The sequence below is a fragment of the Coenobita brevimanus genome, chromosome 86 (assembly GCF_032717465.1).
Source record: "Coenobita brevimanus isolate Jiangsu-jjx chromosome 86, ASM3271746v2, whole genome shotgun sequence".
NCBI lineage: Eukaryota > Metazoa > Arthropoda > Malacostraca > Decapoda > Coenobitidae > Coenobita > Coenobita brevimanus.
Window position 1 is genome coordinate 32,911,310 of NC_137039.1, and position 26,166 is coordinate 32,937,475.

Genomic DNA, 26,166 nt, shown 5'->3' on the forward strand with positions numbered 1-26,166 from the left:
TTCTCTTTTTCTCTCTCATTCTCTTTTTGCTTTCTCTCATTTCCTTTTACTCGTAGTCTCTCTCTCTCTCTCTCTCTCTCTCTTTTATCCTGTTATTTGGTGTTGTGTTTTTTTTTCATATTTTTCTGTTTTTCTCCGTTATTTTCTGAGCATTTTCTTATTTTCCTCGCGTGTTGCTTTCACATTTCTCTTGAGTGGAAGTTTTTGTAAGGTATTTTTCGCTCTCACATTTTCTGAGGTTGCTTCTCTCTCTCTCTCTCTCTCTCTCTCTCTCTCTCTCTCTCTCTCTCTCTCTCTCTCTCTCGTTTGTTTTTATTTTTGCTTCCCTTTTTTTTTTCTTTCTACTTGGCTTTCTCTCCTTTTCTTTCCCATATTTCTTTTCCAGTCAGGTCGTTCGTTTTCTCTATCTGTTATCTATTTATCTGTCTGCCTGTCAGTCTGCCTGCCCGTCTTTCTGTCTATCTGTGTCTGTGTTTGTGTGTGTGTCTTTGTTCAAGGTTAGTTGAATTGTCTATCTATCTATTTAATTACATCTATCTGCATTATGTCTGTATGTTGGTCTGTTTGTCTGTCATGTGTGTCTGTGCCCCTCTCTCTCTCTCTCTCTCTCTTTCTATAAAAATTTTAGTATTTGACGACCCCAGCGAACGAACAATAGGGAGTAATGAACGAAGCTTAAAGACTTGCTTTATTAGGCAAGCGGGGTTTCAGAAGCACGTTGCAGATTTCAAAAATGTTCGGTCATTGTTCATGGGAGAATAGGGATTGATGTGGAGAGAGAGAGAGAGAGAGAGAGAGAGAGAGAGAGAGAGAGAGAGAGAGAGAGAGAGAGACCAATTTCGCAGTCTGATGAATAACCGTCGAAACTAAGGCGATTAGAGAGAGAGAGAGAGAGAGTGCGGGGGCGAATAAGTGCATGCTCGACCATACCACATAAAAAATGAGAGACGCAAGAGGAGATTAAAGAAAAAAGAAAGAATGTGAGCGAGTGAGAGAGAGTTTTTGCCGTGTGCCGTAAGTGTGGTAATCCCGTGAGTGGTCAGGTGGAGGGCGACCTTTTAGCTGGGACGTGACTTTCGCCAGGTGAGGTCAGGTAGGATGAGGTCAGGTGAGGTCAGGTGAGGTGGGGGGACTTGGGGTGTTGTGAGGCGAGGTAGAATGATGTGACATGGGCGGATGAGGTGGTGGCTGGAGATGGGGGTGTGGTGGAGTGTGGTGGGGTGTGGTAAGGTGGGGTGGGGTGATATGATGTGAGGTGAGGTGGGGCGATGTGAGATAGGAGGGCAAAGTGGTGGTGGAGGGGTTGAGATGAGGTAAGGTGGGATGTGGTGGGGGGAAGTGGAATAATATGTGGTGAGATGGGGTGATATAAGGCAGGATAAGGTGGGGTGGAGGGGAGTTGGAGTGAGGTATGGGGAGGCGGGGTGTGATGGGGTGGGGTGGAGTAGAGTGAGGGGTGGAATAAGCGATTTTTTTTAATGCAAAATAAAAAGGTTCCAAGTCTGAGTGCTTGAGATACCTACCCAATCTAAGGAAATTTTAAGAAACAGAAGGCCAGTTTGAAGATAGTCTCATTTCGTGTTACCTGGACACATTGCGCTTAGAAGACAGGAGGGCATAGGCAGTGGGAAAGACAGGCCTAAGAAAGCAGGTCTAGAGTTACCCAATTGCATTTTCGAAGGGCCTAGAGTACTGCTTAACCTTTGCATTAGCGAGCCGTACGAAAAAGGGTTGAGAGTGTGTAGATAAACGGGTGCTTCGGTGCTATATTCCCCGTCATTTTTTGTTTTTCATTTCTCTCTCTCTTTTTTTGGCTTGTTTCATTTTCCATCTCCTCTTCCAGTCCGTTTTCATTTCCTGGTTATCATTTCCATTTATTCTTAACTGTTCGTTCTCTTTTCCTCCCGTCCCATGTTTTCCTGTTTCTCCTCGTTTTTCTTTTCTCTTTTCCATTTCCCCTTTTATTCCTTCCTGATTCCTTAGTCCTCATTCCTTTTCTTTTCTATATTTTTTTCCTTCTATCGCCCTCCCTTCCAATTTCTTCTTTCACTTTCATATTGCCCTCTCTTCTTTCTTTACCCTTCAGCGTCCATCTTTCCTCTCCCATCTTCATTTTTTTCCTGTTCCATTTTTTCCTTCATTCATTTTCCTACATGTCCTTCGTTCTCTCCTTTACTCTTTTCTTCCCTTCCCTTCCTTTGTCTGTCTGTTCTTTACCTTTATCTTTTCTTCTCTCATTTTCCATTCCCTTTTCCGTTTGGTCTCTGGAGCCAGCGCGCGCGCGCACACACACACACACACACACACACACACACACACACACACACACACACACACACACACACACACACACACACACACACACACACACACACACACACACACACATGCAAATCAGGTCGGTGTTTAATTATGCAAATGGGTGTGGATAATGCGATCCAGGTGTATGAGCGATGGTGGTGTGGTGAAGAGGGTGTGTGTAGGGGACGAGTACTTGAGGGAGGGCAGCTTGAAGTGGCTTGGTGGCTTGGAGTGGTAGTGGTGATGGGTTGTGATAGGTAGGAGTACTTGTCTGTCTGTCTGTCTGTGTATCTGTTTGTATCTATATTTTCTGTGTATTTATATTGACCAGTTAATTATCAATCAGTCGGTCTTTCTTTAGTTTTATTTATGATCTTGTCCATCAGTCAGTCAGTCAGTCAGTCAGTCAGTCAATCTATCTCTTCATCTATCTATCTGTCTGTCTATCTGTCATTCTGTCCTTTTATCTGTTTGTCTTTCTGTCTGCCTATTTATGTTTATCAGTTCTCTTATCCATTTGCCTTTTGTTTATTTGCTTATCTATCTGTGTATCCATAACTCTATTAAACTAAATCCTGTCCTTCATCCACACTTTTCCATCAGCCGGTCCATTATATGAATTACTAGAGCCATTTTCACCTCAAACTTTAACTTCTACATTCACCGTGACCCTACACACAAAATATTTCATTGCCTGTCTCCACTTTGTCCCTTTCTGTTAACCATTACGTGTGTCTATTTTTTCTTTACGTACTTCGATAAGATTTTTTTGTTGTCAGCCGGTTTACCCCAGCAGATATCCTCGTCATAGGCCAATAGTTCTTCTGGTATGTGTACTGTATTTCCGTGTGCCTGTGTAGTTCTGTGTGTATGTGTATTTCCGTGTGTATGTGTATTTCCGTGTGTATGTGTATTTCTGTGTGTATGTGTATTTCTGTGTGTATGTGTAGTTCCGTGTGTATGCGTATTTCCGTGTGTATGTGTATTCCCGTGTGTATGTGTATTTCCGTGTGTCTGTATTTCTATTCATCATGTATTAAGAGTCCTGTATCTTTACCTGCCATGCAAATGTTCACACCTGCCCTCACACCTGTCGCACCTTTCTAGTCATACACTTCACTGCACTTCCCTTTCATTTCCCCAGAACGCTATCACGTCATATCTTGCTGTCTTTAAATAATACTTTAGTGGTACAGCCTGCCTAGCGTCACATGATCCCTCACATACATCAGGCCAGTTACAAGACTTCTGTACAGTATTCATTCAGGGTCTTAACTCCCTCAGACCTAAAACGTTAATCTAAATAAATAAATAAATAAATAAATAAATGCAATGCCAAGAACTCATACCCCAAGCCGTCAACACAAAGCGCCGTTCGGTGTGCCTCCGCCAAGGCTTCCTTACGGACTCGCCATACCACCTCCATGACCTGGCTAACCTAATCAGTTCACCATCCCTTCATACTGTATCACTGACAAAAGTTTGGTCGAAATCCGTCTTGGGGTTCAGGAGATATCGCGCCCACAAAGATAAACTAAGTCGACCCCATATGACCTTGACCATTTACCCCCTGACCTTCCTGACCCGATCAGGTCATCATCACCACATACAGAATCACTGACAGAAGTTTGGTGTAAATTCGTCCATGGGTTCAGGAGATATCGCGCCCACAAAGAGTGTTACGGATGCACGAGCCCTCGCACGGACGCACCCACGCACGCACCAACGAACGAACCAATAACTTAATGCCTCCCGTACCGTGGGTGGGCTGAGGCATAATAAATGAATGAATACGTCCTCGGGGTCCGTGAGTTAATATGCGAGGCTGGATTAACGAGGGATTATTGTGGTTGATGGTATTGTTATGATGTGGATTTATGTCGGTGGCGGCGTATCGTGGGGGATTATAATTATGGACATTATATCTGAATCAGTTTTAATGATGGCAGTGACCTGATTAATGAACACTGTAATGGTGATGATGCTGGTGATGCTAGTGATTATGATGATGGTGATAATGATGATGGTGACGACGATGATGGTGATGATGAGGATGGTGATGGTGTTGATGATGATGATGATCGTTGCTTTGATTAGGTGATGATTATGTTAACTTCAGATGAGAAGAATGGCGAAATAAAAGTAATGAGAGAGAGAGAGAGAGAGAGGGGGGGGGAGAAAAGAGAGTAGGGGAAGGGAGGGTGAAGAAAGGAAGGGAGAAAAAGAGGAAGGGAGAAAAAAGAAGAGAAGGGTGGTAGAGAAAAAGACGACTGGAGGAAAGGAGGGGAAAGACCGAAGAAAGAGAAAGAGAGAAAAGGAAGCCAAGGAAAGAATGAGAAATAGAGAGAGGAAAGGAAAGGAAAGAGAGGAGAAGAGGAAAAAGAGCGGGAGAAAAGAGGAGGAGGATGGTAAAAGGGCGACCGCTGATAAACAAACACAAGGAGACAGGAGCTAGGCTATTCTCTCTCTCTCTGTCTGTCTGTCTCTCTCTCTAATTCCTTACCTCCCTCCATTCTTCCTCCTCCCTCCCCTCTCAGCTCTCCACCCCTCACCAAGAAGTTCGACCATCGTGAACTGAGGCTTTCAACCAACCCAAACATTTCTCTTTTCAGTTCCACATTTTCCAGTTTTGGAGTGTTTCCTGTTTGATTTCTCCTTTTCCCAGTTTTTTTTTTCCTGTTTCCACGCTTCAGGTTTCTTCTGTTTTTTTTAGCTATTTTTCGAGTGTCATGTTTTTCAGTTTCCATATTTTTCCTGTCCTCAGATTTCCAGTTTTCGGATATTTTTTTTTCCTTTTTTTTTCATTTTCCAGTTTCCAGGCTTCAGATTTCCAGCCTTTCTTTTCAGCTTTCCTTTTTCAAGTTCCCTGTTTCATTTCAGAGTCCATATTTTTTTTTGTCTTTCGATTTCCTGCTTTACGATGTTTTTTTTTTTTTTTCTTCTTATTTTTTCAGGTGTCAAGTTTCCTTTTTTCGGTTTCAGTGCTTTTCCAACCTTTCAATTCCCAGTTTTTCGTTTTTTTCTTGGTCCGGTTTCTGTTTTCAAGTTTCCTGTGCACGTATTTATTTTCAGTCCATTTTGTAGTCACCAAAATGTAGTACTTCATCGGGTGAGTGGATGCCGAATGCCCCACCTACCTCATCTTTACTCTCCAGTTTCCATTTTCCATTTTGCTAATGCCTCCGCTTTTTTTTTTTTATTTTTTTTTTTTCTCGAATTTCTCTGCCTTCAATTTTTCCGGACCCCAGTCTCTCTCTCTCTCTCTCTCTCTCTCTCTCTCTCTCTCTTTCATTTATATCGTGAGCGAGATTGATAAAATGCCTCTGGAGTACGATGAATATTATCAGGGAGAGAGAGAGAGAGAGAGAGAGAGAGAGAGAGAGATTTTATACACGTGTACAAAAATGTAGGTGTGTGTATGTCAGTATTGCTTCATGCGTTTATATTTTCATGTACTGTATGTAAATGTGTTTGTGTGTGTGTTGTGTGTGTGTGTGTCTGTCTGGGAGAGGGAGAGAGAGAGTACCAAAGTGTCAATAGCCGCAGAAGAAGAAGAAGCAGCAGACCGAGGGAGATAATGAGGAAATTAATGAACTCCCAGCCCAAGTTTTCTCCTTCCCCCTTAATTGCTTTTCACTCAGCTCTCTCTCTCTCTCTCTCTATCAGTTCCTCCCTCTTTGCACCTGTAATCACCCGGAAGTAGAAAATAAAGGAGGAAGGAAAACACGTCTTAAATTACATTACTTATTCCAGTTTTTCCTTTTTTCATTATTTTAGATTTTTATTTATATTTTTTATTTTTTTGTGATGGGCTTTTAATTAAGAGTAGGGCATGCGTACAGGTGGGAAAGGTGACAGGTGAATCAGGTTGGGTTAATTAGGGTGTTTGTTGGTATATTATTGGTTTGCAGGATTGTTGTTGTTATTATTATTATTATTTTTATTATTATTATTAATTTTATTATTATTATTATTATTATTATTATTATTATTGTTGTTGTTCTTTTGTGTTGTTTTTCTTCTTCTTCTTCTTCTTCATTTTCTTCTTCTTTTTCTTCATTTTCTTCTTCTTTTCTTCTTTTTTGTTTTTTTTCTTCTTCATCTTCTTCTTCTTCTTCTTCTTCTTCTTATTATTATTATTATTATTATTATTATTATTATATCGGACTCAGGGCATAGGCTTCACGGTCCATGCGCTATACCCCAGCAGTCCTACACATACCTTGCACATGTCACCACTTCGGCGCCAATACCCAAGGTCCATATTGAATACGTGTTAAGAGTGTCTCATTTCGCGCAAGAGTTTTTAAGACATGTCGGTGGGTCATGTGGAAGATCGGTAATGTCTGTTTCGAAATTCTTATCATCAACCTGGTCTACTGTATGTACTATCCAGTGATCGAACTCACATCCCTTCAGACAGCAGATTACCTCCAGGGATCGAACTAACATCCCTTCGGACATTAGATTACCTCCAGGGATCGAACTCGCATCGCCTCAGAGGGCAAATTACCTCTAGGGATCAAACTCGCATCTCTCCAGACAGCAGATTACCTCTCTTGACCTCTCTCGCCCCACCACCCACCAATTACCTCTTAATTGGTCGTTACTGCACTCTATCCCCGACTTTCTTCCACCCCTTATCATTTCCTGCCTCGTGCTCGGTTCTTATCTCCCGGACGCAGATAATACACGATAAAAAACAGGGCTGAAAGGAAATGATGTCTGCTTATCTCTCTATTTCCTTTGATTATCTTAGAGGTATTTTAAAATGAATATCTCAGTCGTTTCGTTTCGTTTATAATAGTTCCAATATGCTTGCAGGAGGGATGTATTCTCGTTGGTTGAGGCTGCCTAACACCTCTTCCTTTGCGATTTATTTTTGGATATGGCTGGTCAATAACCTTTTGCACGTTATTTATGCAGATTATGATGAAAGGTGAAGGATTTACGTAACACAGAATTAGTCAGTAAGGCGTAATAAGCAAAATAAATCGCTTAGGAAAAGGTGTTAGGGAGCTTCCTTTAGTGACGAGAATCACTTAATGGCGTCTCTTCCAAGTATGGCAAAACACCTCTATATATGTGATCACTAAAATAATATATGTATTAAAAAAAAAAAAAAACTACCCACGCATTTTTTCCAGTGTTTTTGAATCTCACCAAAATCCAAATTTCCGGGAAAAACAAGATGAAAATAGAGAGGAATTCCAAGATACTCCATAATTGCTACGTTTATTTTCGATGCAGTGAACGCCTACGAGTGCCTCCTTCTGTTGTAAATACACACACACACACACACACACACACACACACACACACACACACACACACACACACACACACACACACACACACACACACACACACTCTCTCTCTCTCTCTCTCTCTCTCTCTCTCTCTCTCTCAGTATTGCTTTACATTAGCATATGAGAAAAGCGACAAATGAAGGAAAGAAAAGAGTGAAGGAGAGAAGACATCTAAAAAGAGAGTGATGGAAAGATGGATGAACGGAAGAAAGAAAAGAGGCATTGAAGCACAAAAAAGAAGGAAGGAAGGAAGGAAGAAAGGACGATATAAGGGATAGTTGGAAGAAGAGGAAGGGAGGGAGGGAGGAAGGGAGTTTAGGAAATAATGAAAATAATAATAATAAAAAAAGCAAGACGGATAGAGATACGGGTGGGATGTAGGGAAAAAAAATGAGAAAAATATAATCACAACTGGAAAGAAGGAAAGAAAAGAAAGATACAGAAGTCACAAACGATGATAGGAAGGAAAAAAAAATAGAGAAAGAAAGAATGAAAAGGAAGAATGAAAACACATAAAGAAAGAAATAGGAGACAGGGAGGAAGAAGTAAAGACAAGAAGAAAATAGAAGGATGAAGAAGAATTGTCAAAGTTACTCGCATGTGAGGCGGAAGTGGTATGTGAGGACTGCCTTCTCTCTCTCTCTCTCTCTCTCTCTCTCTCTCTCTCTACGTGGGCGGACACTTTCATCAGCACTTCGCACGCTTTCCAAAACAATTAATTAATCTGGACGCTCTGGTTACGCCTACCCTCAAAAAAAATAATAAAATAAAAAAATAAAAAGCGAGAGAGAAAAATTACTATTGGGTATGTTGCTGCAATAGCCCTTTTTTTTTTTTTTTAGAGGGAGAGAGGGCGGATTAAATTTTCAGGTTTACTATGGCTTTTGGGTCGGCACATTCTCTCTCTCTCTCTCTCTCTCTCTCTCTCTCTCTCTGTGAGGTAAAAAAGTCATTCATTCATAAGCGATGATTCCTTGGACAAAGCACATTGACATGTCTGATGTGAACACGTAAAATATATATATATATATATATATATATATATATATATATATATATATATATATATATATATATATATATATATATATATATATATATATATATATATTTCAGTTAATATGAATGAACTGTATTAAGGACGGCAAAGTCTGTGTTGTCTTTGTAACCATGTGTTTTTCTCTCCACAGTAACCTGGCGCACAATGAACTGAACGTAACTCTGGCAAAACAGGTCATTACGGGATACCAAGACGTCGTCAGTCTGTGAGTACACCCCGTGAAGAGAGAGAGAGAGAGAGAGAGAGAGAGGATTAAGTACCCTTCTCAAGTTTGATGCCTACCTTGCAAAGTTGAATCTCTGCAGTAAAGAAATTCAGACCTAAGCTCCATAAATTTCCAGGGGATAACAAGAAGAAAATATAAGTGGCGTCCTTGGGCAGAATTGCTACAGACTGGATGTGTTATTTTAGTTTTAAGTTATTTTAAGACTGCTGGTAAGATGGTGTTTCCCTGACAGTGGCCGACATAAACGGAGGGAATGAAAGACTGAAGTGTATAAGCGGTTGATAGCCAGGCAAGTAAATCCCTGGATATATATATATACACACAAACTGTACTGCACAGTGTATTTATGAATGTGTGTGTGGATGAGTATTTGCTGTGAGCGAATGGAATGGAGCTGCTCGAGCTGAGAGGCCTCCGATGTATGAGAGAGAGAGAGAGAGAGAGAGAGAGAGAGAGAGAGAGGCGTATATATGAATGAATAGTGGTAGGTGGGAGCATCCAGCATCCAATCAATTTTATCACACACTGACTAACAAGCCAGGTGATTTCTTGCAGCCCAGGTAGCCCTTTACTACCCTGTGTGGATACCATAATACCAGGTGGACGTTTGGTGGTCCAGTGGATTAAGACACTCCAACCAGATGTGGGTCATAAAAGTTTACATCTGGAGAACGATTGCGGTTTACTGTTACATACTGCCACTCAAGGACGAGCCACTGGTCATTCTAGCCTTAAATATCTGGACTAAGCAACCTAGCCCCACCCTTACGCTCCTGGTGGGGCAATATAGGCTTAGATGATAGACATAATATAGACTGATGTAAAAGAATGTGTATGTGCCACGTAGATCTGCTAGGAATTAGGGAACGGACTGCCCAATCTATGCACCGAGTCGGAAACATTTTTGATAGTGCTGCTTCCCAGTAATTTTTTCTCTCACCTTTCTCTTTCGTCCCTCCCACCCCTCTCCTTTCTCTTCTCTCTCTGTCTTCTCCCTCGTCTTCTTTTAATCCCTCCTCTTTTCTCCTTCACCCACCGTTTTCCTCTCTTCCTGCTCGTCCCTCCACTTTTCTCCTCCACCCACCCATTTTTCCTCTTTCTCCTCATTCCTCCTGTTTTCTTCTCCACCTACTTATTTTTTTTCTCTTCTTCCCCACCTCCCTCCTCTCACTCTTTCACCTATAGTATACTAGTTCTGTTTCCCATATACAGGGTCGTCTGTAAATAGCACTCCACTAGAAACTGATGTGACAGTATCTTGTGTGTTGCAGGGACGGCTCAGTCGGCTGGTGTGGGCGTGGTTGTAACATTGAGAGTAGGAAATGAATAGCTGTTGCAGGGTAGATACTGACGACACCGACTGAGCTTTCCTTGAGGGTTATATAGAGACTACCCTGTTTATCTACGTTTCATCTCTTCCCCCTCTATGGCTGTACCTTCTCTTCTTACCAGTACTGTCCTTTCACCCTCTACCCATCTTTTCTCCTTCCATCAGCGACCTGTCTTCACCTGCTTCCCATTTTTTCTCCCCCGTCAGCGACCTCTCGAGCAACGGCATTCAGGTGCTGCTTCCCGACACCTTCGCTGGTCTGGGTCGGCTGCTGATTCTGGTGCTGAGCCACAACCACCTCACCCATCTTACCAGGGGCGCCTTCCACGGACTACACGCCCTGGCAACGCTGTACGTACACATGGCCTCTCACGTACACGGCCCTTCAGTTCCATAGCCAGGTTCTCTCGAGGGAAAGGGGGATGTTGAATTTGTAGTAATTTAGGCCTTTTAGGGTAACAACCTCATTTCTTAGGAGGGAGAAGGAGAGTCAGGAGTAATATAGTTAAACCTTTCTGTAGAACTGTCTCTCCATAAGACTTTGTGAGACGTCAGAATACTGTGAGCCTGACGTAGTTCGAGGAAAGGAGGGCAGCCTTCGATCGCGACCCACTTGAAACAATAAGCGAAATGTTGGACGGTCACAGACATAGATGAAAAAATGAACCAGTACCATAGAACCTACACTTGAGGGTTCAGGGGAGTGGGCGCAACGTCCGACTCCTAGTACTGATCCGGCAAGAAAATGTTCATAGTTTTCAAGATGAACAAATGGGGGTTTGGAGAGGAGACCCCATAAGATTGTATCCTCAGTCTTCAGGATAAAGGAGTGAAATTCGCATAGGTATAGATACAGGCCCAGGTACTCGTAGGTCATGTGTACCTTAAGAACTAAGTGTAAATATAGGGGTAGGGGACGCAGACTCCGACTCCGGCCCCTCAAGTAGATATTTATAATGTTCCAAGAAAAATGGATGTATCAGTGGATGTGGGGTATATGTAAGTGGGTGTGTGTACTGGGTGTTGACATAGCGGGGTGAGTGGGTGGGCATGAACAGATCAGAATTTTGTGTATCGTCCATCCAAGAAAAAACTCAGCCTCACAGTTAGATATTTTTAAGATGTAGAAATAATATTGAGTTAAAGTTAGGAAGACATGATATATTTTAAACGTATGATGATGATGATGATGATGATGATGATGATGATGATGATGATGATGTTGCACTAAATCACCTCAACAAAAGCAGGGTGACACGAACAATTATAATTCTTTCCCCAGGATATTAACATACAAATTAATATTCCTGTAGAGAAATCCTTAGGTCATACTGGGCTATATACTTACTCCTGTCTTGACCTAACTTCACCTTGCCTACAGACACCTTGATGGCAACCAGCTGGAGTCATTAGGTCCCTACGCCTTCATCGGCCTTGGCGCCTTAACTACCCTGTGAGTGACTGGCAGGTAACAAGGCTATTGGTGTTCTTGAGTTTATTATTATTATTATTATTATTATTATTATTATTGGTGTTGGTGTTGTTAGTTTTTGTTCTTGTATCATTATTTTCAGTTTTCATTGCTAGTTATTATTATATTATTATTATTATTATTATTATTATTATTTTTATTATTATTATTATTGTTCATTCAGTTTCTTGTTAGTGATGATGTTGCTGTGCTGCTTTTACATCCATGCATGTCTGTCTGTCTGTCTGTCTCTCTCTCTGTGTGTGTGTTTGTGTGTGTGTGTGTGTGTGTCTCTCTCTCTCTCTCTCTCTCTCTCTCTCTCTCTCTCCCTCCTTGCCTCTTATCCCCCTCTCTCCACTCTCTCGCCTTCCCCTTCCCCTTTTCTCCCCCACCCTCCATCCCCTCTCCCCGTCACCCCTACCCTTCTCCCTCATTCCGTCCCTATTATCGTGTACATTTCCCTAGAGATGAAGGATAAATTGGAGAAATGCATGAGGGAGCATAGCTTGGAGTGGTAATGAATGATGATAGGGATGTCTGGAGTGGTAATGAGTAGTGATAGAGAGGTGTGGAGGGGTAATGAGTGGTGATAGAGACTTGGAGTGGTGATGAGTGGTGATAGACGCGATCTTCCTCTCCACCCCTCTCCTCCCTTCTCCCCTCTCCCTTCCCCACTTCTCTTGCATTTCCCCTTTCCTTTCCCTCCCTTTCTTACCCTATCACCTTTCTGCTTCTCTTCCTCTTTCCCACTCTCTCCCCCACTCCTTGTTCTCCTTGTCTCTCTCACTCCTTCCCTCCCCATTCCTTTCTTCCCCCACTGCCTCCCTCTTCTTGCCCTCCCCCACTCTTTCTCTTTTTCTCAGTTCCTCCTTTTTTCTCTCTCCCACTCCTTCCCTTTTACCTCCCCCCTCCAACACCCTTCATCTCTTTTCTCTTTCTTCCCTCTTTCCCCCTTCTCCTCCATTTCCTCTATTCATCCTCCTCTCCTTCTCTCTTCTTCACCTCCTCTCCCCATCCCTCCATCACTCCTCTCTCTTCCTCCACTCTTTCTCCCCCTTCCTCCGGTTCCTTCCCACTCCTCCCTTTTCTTCTCCTTTTCCCTTGTCTCCCCCTGCCCCTGCCTCTCCCTTCCCCTGCGTCCCCCTGCCCTTACTCCCATGGCTTCCCCTCTCTCTTCCTCCCCCTCCCTCATTCCGCCAAATCCTTCTGCCCCGCTTTCCTTCCTCCCCTCCCCTTCTTTTCTCACTCTTCTTCTGTTTCCCCTTCCTCTTCTCCCCACCCTTTCTCTCTTCTCCCTGTCTTCCTAATCCCTTCTCCCCTTTCTCCCCTTCCTCCTCTCCCCTACCTTTCTCCCCTGCTACTGTCTCCCCTTCCTCTTCTCGCCAACCTCTCTCTCTCTCTCTCTCTCTCTCCGTCTCTTCTGTCCATCTCCCAAATCCTTCTCTCCCTTTTCTCCTCTCTCCTTCCCCATCTTCCCCTCCCCTCCCCTTCCTCCTCTCCCCAGTCTGCCTCCTCTTCCTCCTTTCCCCTTCCCATTCCTTCTATCTCCTCCTCTTCCTCCTGTCGCCGCTCTCTCTCTTTTACCTCGTCCCCCCCCCCCGCCTTCCTTCTCCCCCCTGCCTGTCTCTACCCCTTCCCCTGCCTTCCCTCCCCCAATTAGCCGGCAAATAGGATTCCCCCCCCCATCTGCTGCTGCCTGATAGTGCTAGAGTGTGGACCCCCTCGCACGGAGAATGGCATTAGCAGGCAGACACCCAGGCACGTAAGCAGGCACGGAGGTAAGTTCGGAGGTGTGCAGGTAGGTAGAGAGGTAGGCAGGACGGTAAGCAAGATAGTAAGACGGGTAGGTAGACAGTTAGGCAGGTAGGTAGGCAGAAATGTAAGTAGGTAGGTAGAAAGGTAGGCAGAAAGGTAAACAAGATAGTAAGACGGGTAGGTAGACAGTTAGGCAGGTAGGTAGGCAGAAAGGTAAGTAAGTAGGTAGAGAGGTAGGTACGAAGGTAAGCAAGATAGTAAGACGGGTAGGTAGACAGTTAGGCAGGTAGGTAGGCAGAAAGGTAAGTAAGTAGGTATAGAGGTAGGTACGAAGGTAAGCATGATAGTAAGACGGGTAGGTAGACAGTTAGGCAGGTAGGTAGGCAGAAAGGTAAGTAGGTAGGTAAGTAGGGAAGAGGAAAGGTGGGTAGACAGGTAATTCAGAAATAATTAAGCAGTAAGCAGGAAGGTGGGGAGGGAAGAATGTGGGTGACAGGAAATTTGGGGAGGCATAAGGTTGGTAGATAAGAAAGGGAACAGGTAGAGAGGTGGGTAGGGAGGGGAGAAGGCAGGTGGGCAAGAAAGGGAACAGGTTAGGAGGTAGGTAGGAAGAGAAACAAGAGTTAGGCATCGAATAAGGCAGGAAATACACTAGCCTATGTGAACAGACAGTAAGAGGATAAAACGAAGGAGTGGAAACAGACTCTGATGTGAACAGGAGATGGAGTGGGTATTGGGAACCACTTGCAAATGGAGGTGGTGGCCTAGTGGTAACGGTGGAAGGCTTATGTCCTTAAGTGGCTTGGGGACCTCGAACTCCTCCTCTGCTTTAGTGGTAGAATGTAAGATAGCAGGAGAGAATGTAGGCAAGCAGGACAGAGTGTACGCAAGCAGGATAGCAGTTAGACAAGCAGAAGAAAATGTGGGTAAGGATGAAAATAACAGACAGGATTATATGTAGGTAAGCAGAATGGCAAGCAGACATTCACGGTGGAATGTAGGCAGACACGAAGGCAGATATTAGTTTGCCACATTATATTTCCTTACACACACACACACACACACACACACACACACACACACACACACACACACACACACACACACACACACGAAGTTTTCTATGACAACGAGTATGCGGATCAATTAAACGCCAAGATAACTCGAGTAGTGATAAATGCAATAGGCCCAGGGAACGATCTTATGTCACGCCAATTACTATTTAGCTTGCGGTGCTCGTGAGGGAATGTCGTAAATATGAATGTTAGCTGGACCTCTGAGTGCTGGGTGTTTACATGAATAAGAGATTTCGTGTGTGTGTGTGTGTGTGTGTGTGTGTGTGTGTGTGTGTGTGTGTGTGTGAAATGGTACAATAAAGGTTTTGCTTTGTATGTTTGGAAATTGATGATGATGATGATGATGATGAGAATGATTAAGAAGATAATGTGTATAAGTGATGCTGATGAAATTGATTACGATGTTATTGGTGCTACTGCTATTGATGATTCTTATGATGACGATTCTGATGACTCCCCCCCCCTCCCCACTAACTCTCTGTCTGCCCTCCTCCCAGTATCTCTCTCTCCCCTCCCTCCCCACTAACTCTCTTCCTCCCCATTCCACAGGGACCTGAGCCACCAGCGCCTCTCCAACATCGCCCCCGAAGCCTTCATGGGACTTCGAAGCCTCAGAACATTGTGAGTGAAGCCTGGCCCTTTGAGAGTATCGAGTCTACCTGAGTCTGCCCCTGAGAGTACCGAATCTACCTGAGAATTTACCTTTACCTGCCAATTTATATGATCATCAGTCCATCACTTACTCTTTATTTTCTTGTGTTGATTGAGGGTGTAACTGGTTAGGTAATGGATGAATGGGTCTCCGTCTGTCTGTCTGCCTGTCTTCATTCCATCCCTCCTTTCCTTCCCCTTTCCCTCCCTCCTCCTCCCCCACCATGCTCCTCTACCCTAACCTCTTCTGCCTCCCCCCACAGGCAGCTCTCCCACAACCAGCTCACCACCCTCCATCAGGCAGCTTTCACGGGACTCAGAGCTCTCCGCGTCCTGTGAGTATATCCTTCAGTGGCTGCTTCAGAAAGGGTAGGGGGGGTTCAAAGGAGACCGGATCATCCCCCTTTTTTTCTTTTTATCTCAGGCATTTTTTTTCTCCTTCAATAAATATACATAGTAATCTGAAAAAAAAAAAAATGTTCCGGTAACTCACCCTCTTTTCCTTCGTAGCATTTTTTTTTTTTACCTCAGCCAGTATATATAATTATCTGAAAAAAAAAAAGTTTGTACCCTCTTCCCTCCCTCCACTTTTTTTTTTTTCCCAGGCCATTTTTCCTTACAAGTATATACAGTGATCTGAAAAAATATGTTGGACCATCATGGTAACAGTGCCGGGTTCCGAAAGACATTGCTCACCGTATTGTAATTAATCATAATGAACTGTATCGATTTTTATGGCTGCACCTGTACACCTTAAAGTAGATTATTACGCAGTGAGGTATCGAGAAGCTAGCCACGTTCTTGTCTTCATCAGGTGCTTCAGAAATTATCGTAAAAAAAAAAGAAAAAAGGGAAAAAATAGGGGGCTTAAAGATGCTACATACTTTTGTCCATCCCCACTTAGCTCTCAGATTTAACCTCTTCAGTCCAATGACGTACTGTATTTACTCTTGCTATATCCAGACGATATTATTCAGTAATTTTGGCACTAGAGGGGTTACTTATAGCCTTCTTTAACCCCTTCACCACCAGAGGCCCTTCCTAAAATGACAGGTAATCGTCTGGTGGTAGCCTAATTAAACGCGTATACACCTGGACCTATAGTCAGGTAAGGAAGCTCCCAAACACCTCTTCATGAGTGATTTATTTTTGGATATGGGTTGTTAATATCTTTTTGTGTGTTATTTATGCAGAGGATGGTAATTTTTGAAGGATTTATGTAACACAGAAGAAGACAGTTAAGTGTAATAAACAGAATAAGTCACTTAGGAATAGGTGTTAGGGAGCTTCCATAACCGATGTCAATAAAGGCCCTGATCGTACTGAAGGGGTAAATAGGAGGGTTCAAAGAAGGCTAAGGGGTAAGTAGTAGGGTTCAAAGAAGGCTAAGGGGTAAGTAGTAGGGTTCAAAGAAGGCTAAGGGGTAAAGAGTAGGGTTCTAAGAAGGCTAAGGGGTAAACAGTAGGGTTCAAAGAAGGCTATGGGGTAAGTAGTAGGGTTCAAAGAAGGCTAAAGGGTAAACAGGAGGGTTCTAAGAAGGCTCATGTCTCCTCCTCTTGCTCGCCACCAGGAACCTGAGCCACAACCACCTGGAGACGCTGGGAGATAAAGTTTTCCATCGTATGCCGCGCCTACACCACCTGTGAGTATGAAAATGGAAGAAACTGATTTATTTATTTATTTACCTATCTATCCATCTGTCTATCTCTCTGTCTGTCTATTTATCTATCTGTCCATTTATTTACGTGTTTTCTGGTCTTTGTATTTTTTTTTTTACTTGGCATGCACGTACAGAAAACAGGGCTACTAAAACTAATTTCCATTTTTTTAAATTTCTGTACTCTCTCTCTCTCTCTCTCTCTCTCTCTCTCTCTCTCTCTCTCTCTCTCTCTCTCATGCACGCACCAAATTGCCCACGCAGACACTTAATATCTCACTCACACACTGTCCTAACTCCTATTTCCAGCAGCGCACCCACTCACACACACACACACACACACACACACACACACACACACACACACACACACACACACACACACACACACACACACACACACACACACACACACACACACACAGGGACGTTTATGCGCCGCTGCTCACGTAAACATACAGACATACACAGACGCAATTTCACACCCTGTAGCACATTCCCATCCAGGGTTTCAGTCACACACACACACACACACACACACACACACACACACACACACGCACACACACACACACACACACACACACACACACACACACTCTCTCTCTCTCTCTCTCTCTCTCTCTCTCTCTCTCTCTCTCTCTCTCAGCAAACACAGAGCCACTTTCCCCCGCCTGACCCTCCACCCGTCCGTCATTAAGTCCATTTTTGTAGCTTAAGTGACCCTGCCTTCACCCTTATTGCCCGCCCCCTCATGGGTAATAATATAGTGGTATATTATATTCTCAAGGTCAGTAGCTTTATATCTAGCATAATAATAATAATAATAATAATATAATATACATTTTTTCTCAAATTTGCTGCCATGGATTTGTTTAGTGGAGAAAATTCTAAATATGGCGTGGGATATTACACACACACACACACACACACACACACACACACACACACACACACACACACACACACACACACACACACACACACACACACACACACACAGTTGCCTACCCCTTTTTCCGCGTCGTTATTTCCCTGCCTGTGCTCAAGAATCTTAAATCAGGAAAAATGTGGGTCTAGAAAACTGCGAAACGAGATGAGTGGTGGATGAAAAAAAAAAAAAAAAAGAAAGAAAAGAAAAATGAAATAAAAAAATGGAAATTCGAGTCAATTTTTTTATAAAACTAAAATAAAAAAATAATGGAAATTCGAGTCAGTTTTTTACAAAGCTAAAATAAAAAAAAAAAAACTTGAAGCAGGTAAAATTCTAGACAACTTTTCAAACAACTGAGAATAAGAAATATGAAACGCTGAAAATTTGAATAAACTTTTTGTGTCGTGGAAATCAATAAAGATGAGAAAATTGAACATCTGAGCCAATACTTACCTGTCAAAAAAAAAAAAAAAAAAAAAAAATATATATATATATATATATATATATATATATATATATATATATATATATATATATATATATATATATATATATATATATATATATATATATATATTATTATTATTATTATTAGTCTTTACTCCCACCAAGTCTAAGGGAAGTAGACCATTCCTAAAAGCCACTTACCTGGGCATTTTTAAGTATATATGAAAAATAATGTTCGGTTCATTAGATTTTGAGAATTGGCTACGATTTCTGGATTTTTGTTTTGTTTTCTTCATTTACTGTGTTTGCCTTTCACCTCCTTTCGTTGTTTTCAGATTATTTTTCACAGTACTCAAAGATCACCCCTCTTGTTTATGGTACTTGAGATTCATAACTAAAGGAGAATAGATGGTAAACATTATATCCCACGGGGCAGAGCGTTCCAAATCGGGTATAAAATGATTTAAAAAAAAAAATTATTCTCGAGTTCCAACTGGGGCATTATAACTACTTTTACTTTATATGGGTGTAAAAGTCTACGGTTTCACCAACCCAGTTTTCACTTACTAATGTGTCGGTTCAGAATGTTATTATCCCTCATGTATTATTTGTTTAACAGAGTATATGTTTTATGAGGCTGAGTTACCTAGAATGGATCGAAATATGTGCATAGTGTGTACATTCTCTCTGTCTGTCTGTCTGTCTGTCTGTCTCTCTCTCTCTCTCTCTCTCCACTTATGTATTCCCCTCTCCCGTTCTGTACCATTTTCCCTGCCAGTCTCCTTTGCTCATAACTCTCTCTCTCTCTCTCTCTCTCTCTCTCTCTCTCTCTCTCTCTCCACTTATATATTCCCCTTGCCCGTACTTTAACATTTTCCCTGCCAGTCTCCTTTGCTCATAACTCTCTCTCTCTCTCTCTCTCTCTCTCTCTCTCACACACACACACACACACACACACACACACACACACACACACACACACACACACACACACACACACACACACACACACACACACACACACACACACACACACACAATTGCCTACCCCTAGTTCAACGTCAATATTTCCCTGCCTGTGCACATTCATACCTCTTTCTTTGTGCGTCACCCCTCTCTGCCTACTTCCCTTCTCTGTACCTTTGTTCTTTGTGTGTGTGTGTGTGTGTGTGTGTGTGTGTGTGTGTGTGTGTGTGTGTGTGTGTGTGTTTTATCCCTGCCTCATTCATCACCCATCACTGCCTATGGTGTTCCCTCTCACTGTCTCTCATTTTCTCCTTCCTCCCTCTCACTGTCTCTCCTTCCTCCCTCTCACTGCCTTTCCTTCCACCCCTCCTTTGTCCCTTATTCTCTCCTCCCCTTGTTTATTCTTTCCCTTTGTCTTCCCCTGCCACCTCACCCCAGGCACAAATTACCTCTCTGCCTTCCTTCCTAACCTCACAGTACAACACGGGGTGGGGTGGGGGTCTATTTCTTCTCCCCACACGTCACTTCCTGTTTACTTACTTACCTACTTACCTACCTACCTACCTACCTACCTTCTTACCTACCTACCTACCTACCTCTGCGTCTCCGTCTCCCCACTTCATCTCAGAAAGTATTTACTTCTCTACCTCCTTTTCCAAATACTTACCTACCCACCTATCGCTGTGTCTCCCTCTTCCCTCCTTAACACTGCTGTAATTTACCTGTGTACGTCCCCTAACTACCTGCCTACCTAATTACTTCAGCGTCTCTCCTTCCCCACCTCAACTTAACTATAATTTACCTGTGTACCTTCCATCCTAACCCCTTCCTAACCCCACAGGACAGCAGACAGGTGGGGTTGTGATGTCTCGCCCCCCACGTCACTTCCTGCGTATCTGCCTACCTACCTCTGTGTCTCCCTCTCCCCACCTCATCTCAGCCACAAATTACCTCTCTGCCTCCTCTAACCCCTTCCTAACCCCACAGGATAAGAGACAGGTGGGGTTTTACAGACATAATTTACCCCTCCACCTCCCATCCTAACCCCTTCCAAACCCCCCACAGAACGACAGACAGGTGGTTTTTTTCGAGCCCTAATTTACCCCTCCACCTCCCTACCTAACCCCTTCCAAACCCCCACAGAACGACAGACGGTTTTTACAGACATAATTTACTTCACCTCTCTTCCTAACCCCTTCCTACAGAACAACAGACAGGTGGGGTTTTTGCAGACATAATTTACCCCTCCACCTCCCTTCCTAACCCCATTCAAACCCCCACAGGACGACAGACAGGTGGGGTTTTTGCTGCCTCGCCCCTCATGTCTCATCCTGCCTGCCCGCCAAGGATGAGTTCTCCTCCTGCTCCGACCTCATGTCCAACCTCGTGCTTAGGGTGTGCGTCTGGGTCCTGGGTTTTGTGGCTCTCGTTGGCAATGTGTTTGTCATCTTCTGGCGGACCGTGTACTCGAGTGGAAATAAGGTGAGAAGAGTAGAGTGTGATTTTGTTTTAGCAGTACGCGTGAGAATAGCAAAAAGTAATCATCATCGTCATAATAGTAATAAAAAAGTAATAACAAGAACGGTAACAATCATCATCATCATTATCATCATCATCATCATCACCCTATTTCTCTCTATATACAAGGGGTGCATAAGATCCACGAAAGGTAAAAAAATAAATAAATAAATAAATACACGCTGTCAACAGAATATCCAGCGAAATGAACCAGACATCTATTCTCTCATCATAAAAAATTCATGACGTGTTAGCTGTCAAAAAATTCTTCAGTATAAGTAATGATTCTGATAATTGGATGTTCGAAGTATTGGATTATGTTTTAAAATAAGTGGACATAGATAGATAGATAGAGAGAGGTCAGGTAGATGTTTAATAGATAGATAGATAGATAGATAAGCAGATGATACAGACTGAGATAGATAGACAAATGGATAGAGGGATGGACAGACTAACCGATAGACAGACTGGCTAATACACAGACAAACAGATCGATAGACAGACTGATAGATAAATAGGTAAAGAGACAGATGGATAGATAAAAAGACAGCAAGACATACATACCTGCGGATGAAAGGGAATGTCGAAGCATTTTTTTATTAAGACAATTTTTTTCATCTTTTTCCGAGAGCTAAGTCATTTTAGATTTTTTTGTCCTCCTCTGACCACCTCTCGTTCTGAATCTGACAGGTCTATTTTTTTACGGGATTTGCATGTCTGTGTTTATTTTAGAAGTTTCAGTTATTGTAATACGTTGAGTTACTTTGGTAGCTATGATATTATTTATGATAGTTATAAGTTGAGTTATAGTTTTAGTTATCGGTAGCTTTGGTGGGAGTTATGGTGTTATGGTGTTAGTTTTTATATTAATTTTAGTGTTTGTTAGATTTTGTGAGTTAGTAGAATCCAGTGATCTCAGTTAGTTTTGTGGCTGTTGTTCTGTCGCTTTGTTTTATTGTTAGTTTGCTATGATATGTATAATTTTACTTTTGATGTCAGTTAATTGTTTTCATTCACTGTTAGCTTGTTTTTTATTCATTCTCCCAGTCAGTTTCACTTCGTCTTGGTCGTGAACCTAGGAAGGGGAGACCTCATGGATATATAACTTCTGACTGTCAGTTCTACTTCACCCATCTCCATTCTTTTATTACTCTTTTTCGTTTTTTATCACCTTTATTCCTTCATCCATTCAGATACATGCCTTTCTGATTGTGAACTTTGTCGTATTTAAATTAACCTTTGATCGTCAGTATCTAAACGAGGATGAGGAACAGCAATTCTTCTTCCCTGTTCTTCTTTTTCGTGAACACATCTCTGTTTTTTTTCTTCTTCTCGTCCTCTCCCACCCCTCTTCTTCAGGTGCACTTGTCCCTGACTTTGAACCTTGGTGTGAGTGACTTGCTGATGAGTTTCTTCCTCCTGTCAGACTTCCCCTTTTCCATTGTTCCTGTACACTTTTCGATCTGTGTCATCTGTCTTCCTCCTCGTCCTCTGGTATATCTCTTTCTCCGCGTTTCCGTTATCTGTGTCTGTTGGGTCTCCTATATCTCTTTTTTTTCTTGTCCTCTGTTATCTCTTTGTCTCCAAGTTGTCCATTATTTCCCATTTTCTCTTGTCGTATACTATCGTTCTCTGTTATCTCACTGTCTCCTGGAACACTTTTGTAGGTTTATGTCTTTCGTCTCGTCCCCTGTAGGTATTTGTCATTTTTCTCGTCCCCCGTAGGTATTGTCTTTCTTCTCTTCCCTTGTTATCTGTATCTATATCTCCTCGCTCTCTGTCACCCCTCTTCCTCCTCCCCAACCAGGTACACTCGTTCCTGATCGTGAACTTAGGCGTGGGTGACCTGCTGATGGGGGTGTACCTGTTGATTGTGGCGGGGGTGGACCTTCGCTACCGGGGTGTGTACGCGGCGCACGAGCATTCCTGGAAGGCGTCACCACTATGCCAGCTAGCAGGGTTCATCAGCACACTGTCTTCTGAATTATCCGTTTTTACACTCACAGGTATTTAGTGTTTAGTATTCGGGGCACCCACCATTCACTCACATGATGTATTGCAACTGTGTGCTGAGTGACGAGCTAATTGATTTCTTGTAACGTCCAAAACTACCATCATTTTTATGTTGCATGGTAAACCTATAACTAGATAGACACCTGGTGATCTGTGGAGGTAAGCTGTTCCAAACGTATGTGATCCATGTGGGTTTAAATCCGAGGCAAGGTTGGGTATATTGTTCACGTAATACCACTTGGGGCAGAACAACTTGTCACTCTTGTTTTAAATGTCACCACTGAGTAAACTGTCTCCAGGCCCCAACGCATCTGATTAGGACTGGATGCCTTGTTAATGTATGTATATAAAAAATCATCACTCAAAATTTTCATCACCATCATCATTATCATCATCGTCATCATCAATTTTTCCCACCAATGAAAGGTGTTAAATCGCTCCTTTCTTCTCCCCAGTGATCACAGTGGACCGCCTCAACGCCATTAAGTTCCCCTTCGGTGTGCGTGGGCGTGAGGAGGGCAGCACCACGCGCCTGCTGATGGTGGGCGTGTGGGCCGTGGTGCTCTTGCTGGCTGCCCTCCCTCTGGCGCACATCGACTACTTCAGCCACTTCTACGGGAGGTCGGGGGTTTGTCTGGCGCTCCACATCACCAGCGACAGGCCAAATGGATGGGAGTATTCCGTCTTCGTCTTTCTAGGTGAGGTGGAGTAAAGGGACGGAAAGGTAGTATAAACCAAGGTGGATAGACTGAGGCTGTGCGAGATTAGGTTAACGCGTTTTGGCTAAGGTTATAATTATTGGGCTACTCTGACCTTGAGGCTACGTTACTTAGACTTCGATATGACCTCTCCTGACCTAACTTTCAGCCCAAACTTGAAACTTATTAACAACATTCATCCTCTGAACTTAGTCTAATCCTCTTCCTGACCATGAACTAAGTTTCGTGTACCTACCTCACCTCTCTCTGAACCTAAGCTCTCCCACAACCAGACTTGAACGAAACTCAAACCTTCATAATCCTGATGCTAACTTAACCTAGCCTAACCTAACTCTTGAAGCTCACCCAGAAACAGACGACCTTACCTTTGACCTGACCTCCTCCTCCCTTCCTCAGTGCTGAACCTGGTGTCCTTTGGGGTCATCGCTGTGAGCTACGTGCAAATGTACGTGGCTTGGCGAGAGACCCACCGTGCGGCACGAGGAGGCGTGGTGGCGGCACGTAGCGGCCCTGGTGGTGGCGGCGGCGGAGGCAGTGACGGCGGCCTGGGCAGAAGGATGACGCTGATCGTGGCCACAGACGCCGCCTGCTGGTTGCCCATCATATGTCTTGGCGTTGTGTCTCTCTGCGGCGTCACGGTTCCGCCTAAGGTGCGCTAAAGTTCAGGGCATTTTTTTTTTTTTTAACCACTCTCTCTCTCTCTCTCTCTCTCATAATTTGTAGCATAAATGATCGTTCTGCTATATAAATCACAACCCAATGTTTAAGTTAATTTTTCCATAACACACCTTGGCAACATCTCTGGTCATTAACACTTACAAATCATTATAATAAAGTTAACCATTTTTTGCTACTGCCATGTTATAGATTTATTGAATTTCTTTTACTGAACTTACACAAAAATGTTGGTAAGTTTTTGTGGTAGATTATCAGCGAATTTTGTATGGCTGTCTCGATGGTCCTTCATATGGTGTTCAGCAAATTTAATAGGTTTGGATCCCGCTAATGTTATTCTTGCCGCCACCAGACGATTTAGTAAGAGATTAAGAGAGACCATTTGTATTGAAGGGGTAAGAGATATCTCCTTTAACTCATTTAGCGCTGTGTTGTCGGTTTTTGTTGTATTCTTTTTAACACAATCACTTTCAAGACAGAACGATCTTAGTGATGGAGTTTGATTTAGCTTTAACTGTTGTTCTTACTGTAACAGACGAAAAAAAGTAACAGATTTCCATGACTGTGGACAGAAATATATAGGAACGGATATTTTAGTCTTAAATGCAGTAAATCCTCCTCACTCTGCAGTTCCCTTCCCACACATCATTTTACGAGTAGGCTCTTCACCCCGCCTCTCCACTACTACCCTTTGTTCCGCATTTTCTCTCACACTCTCCACTTTTTTCCCTCTCATTCCTCGTATAAGCCATCCCTTCTCGTCATCTCTCCTGGATTTCTGTCAGCGTGCGGCACAGGCTGAAGTGTCAATCGTATCTGTGAGCAATTTTATTTTATGCATCCGATTCTGGACCAGGGTTCGGTTTCCCTGTCCCCAGGTTCAGTGGTCTGCCATTGACACACACATACACACAGCGTTGGCTCACTACAGTCCTAACTTGTAGCCTGTCATTTGGACATCAACACCTTTCATATCTGTCTTGATACATTCATATATGGTGGTGTATTATTACAGTATTGTTGAATGCAATGTCGTTGATGTTATAAGGAAAAGCAGTGCGAACATACATTGAAATCCTGTTTTGTCTTTTCGTCATGTTTATATATGTATGCATCTTGAAGTAAATGGACAACCAGCAATGATTGATTTCTAATTATTAAACCAAATTGTGTTTCATACTTTATTTTCAGTCTTTCCAGTGACGTATTCCAACCTCTTGTATTCTGTTCCAGGTGTTCTCGTGGGTGGCGGTGTTCGTGCTGCCCCTCAACGCGGCCGTCAACCCTGTGCTGTACACCCTCTCAGCGGACGAGGGGGTGAGGAAGAGACTCGCCCTTCTCTCTCAGTCTCTCTCAGCTCACTCTGCCTCAGCCACGTCAGGTTTGAGTTCACAGCCACCTGTAGCCTCCTTGATGCCATAGGGGATCCCGTAGCAATTATTTCTCAGCGATTTATTTTGCCTGTTCCACCTTCATCCCGAGGACATCTTGTTACATTTTTTTACACCAGTGCTACCCAGCGTTGTCGGATGTTTATGCAGAACCTTTCCTAACACTCAGGCATAGTTCTTATTGTGCCTATGATCTGTTTAGGTTTGTGTATATCTGCGAATTTTGATTAATTTATATTGAAAACTATTAATTTTTCTTGCCGTTTAGTGAAGGGATCAACCCTTACTTAACCGGTTGTATACACCATGAAGCACAGCGCGTAAACGTTTAAAACTCTAGTGTATGCCCTATTTCGTTTGTCCTGTATTGTTTTTTCTTACCTCCTTCAATAAGGTAAAAATAATTCTGTATCACCGTAAATTTTTAGTTGCTCAGAGTTACCAGACATCGAAAAAATGGCAGATACATCGTTTAGCTCCATATTAATCGAGCCACTGGGCAAGGACATACCGTGCTCTGTTTATTGACTAACCTTTGGGCATGCATCGCTTCAGGCTTTTATATTTTTATCACTTGTGGCTTATTACTTCGTTCTGTCAGTTTGATGGACATATTTATTCGCAGTTTGGATGTAACAACAATACCTCAGGTGCCAGTAGTTTAGTT

The 26,166-nt window shown here is 42.9% G+C and overlaps 1 protein-coding gene across 1 annotated transcript in view; it reads left to right on the forward strand.

Annotated features, from left to right (window-relative positions):
* LOC145410655 (G-protein coupled receptor GRL101-like) overlaps positions 1-26,166 on the forward strand; it is a 121,714-nt gene that overhangs the window by 94,796 nt on the left and 752 nt on the right. The window contains exons 15-25 of the mRNA XM_080280769.1: positions 8,801-8,875; positions 10,434-10,577; positions 11,608-11,679; positions 15,078-15,149; positions 15,443-15,514; positions 16,750-16,821; positions 20,467-20,665; positions 22,509-22,707; positions 23,170-23,412; positions 23,830-24,083; positions 25,342-25,489. Coding sequence (XP_080136895.1) covers positions 8,801-8,875; positions 10,434-10,577; positions 11,608-11,679; positions 15,078-15,149; positions 15,443-15,514; positions 16,750-16,821; positions 20,467-20,665; positions 22,509-22,707; positions 23,170-23,412; positions 23,830-24,083; positions 25,342-25,489 — 1,550 coding nt within the window. The remainder of the gene's footprint in view (positions 1-8,800; positions 8,876-10,433; positions 10,578-11,607; positions 11,680-15,077; positions 15,150-15,442; positions 15,515-16,749; positions 16,822-20,466; positions 20,666-22,508; positions 22,708-23,169; positions 23,413-23,829; positions 24,084-25,341; positions 25,490-26,166) is intronic.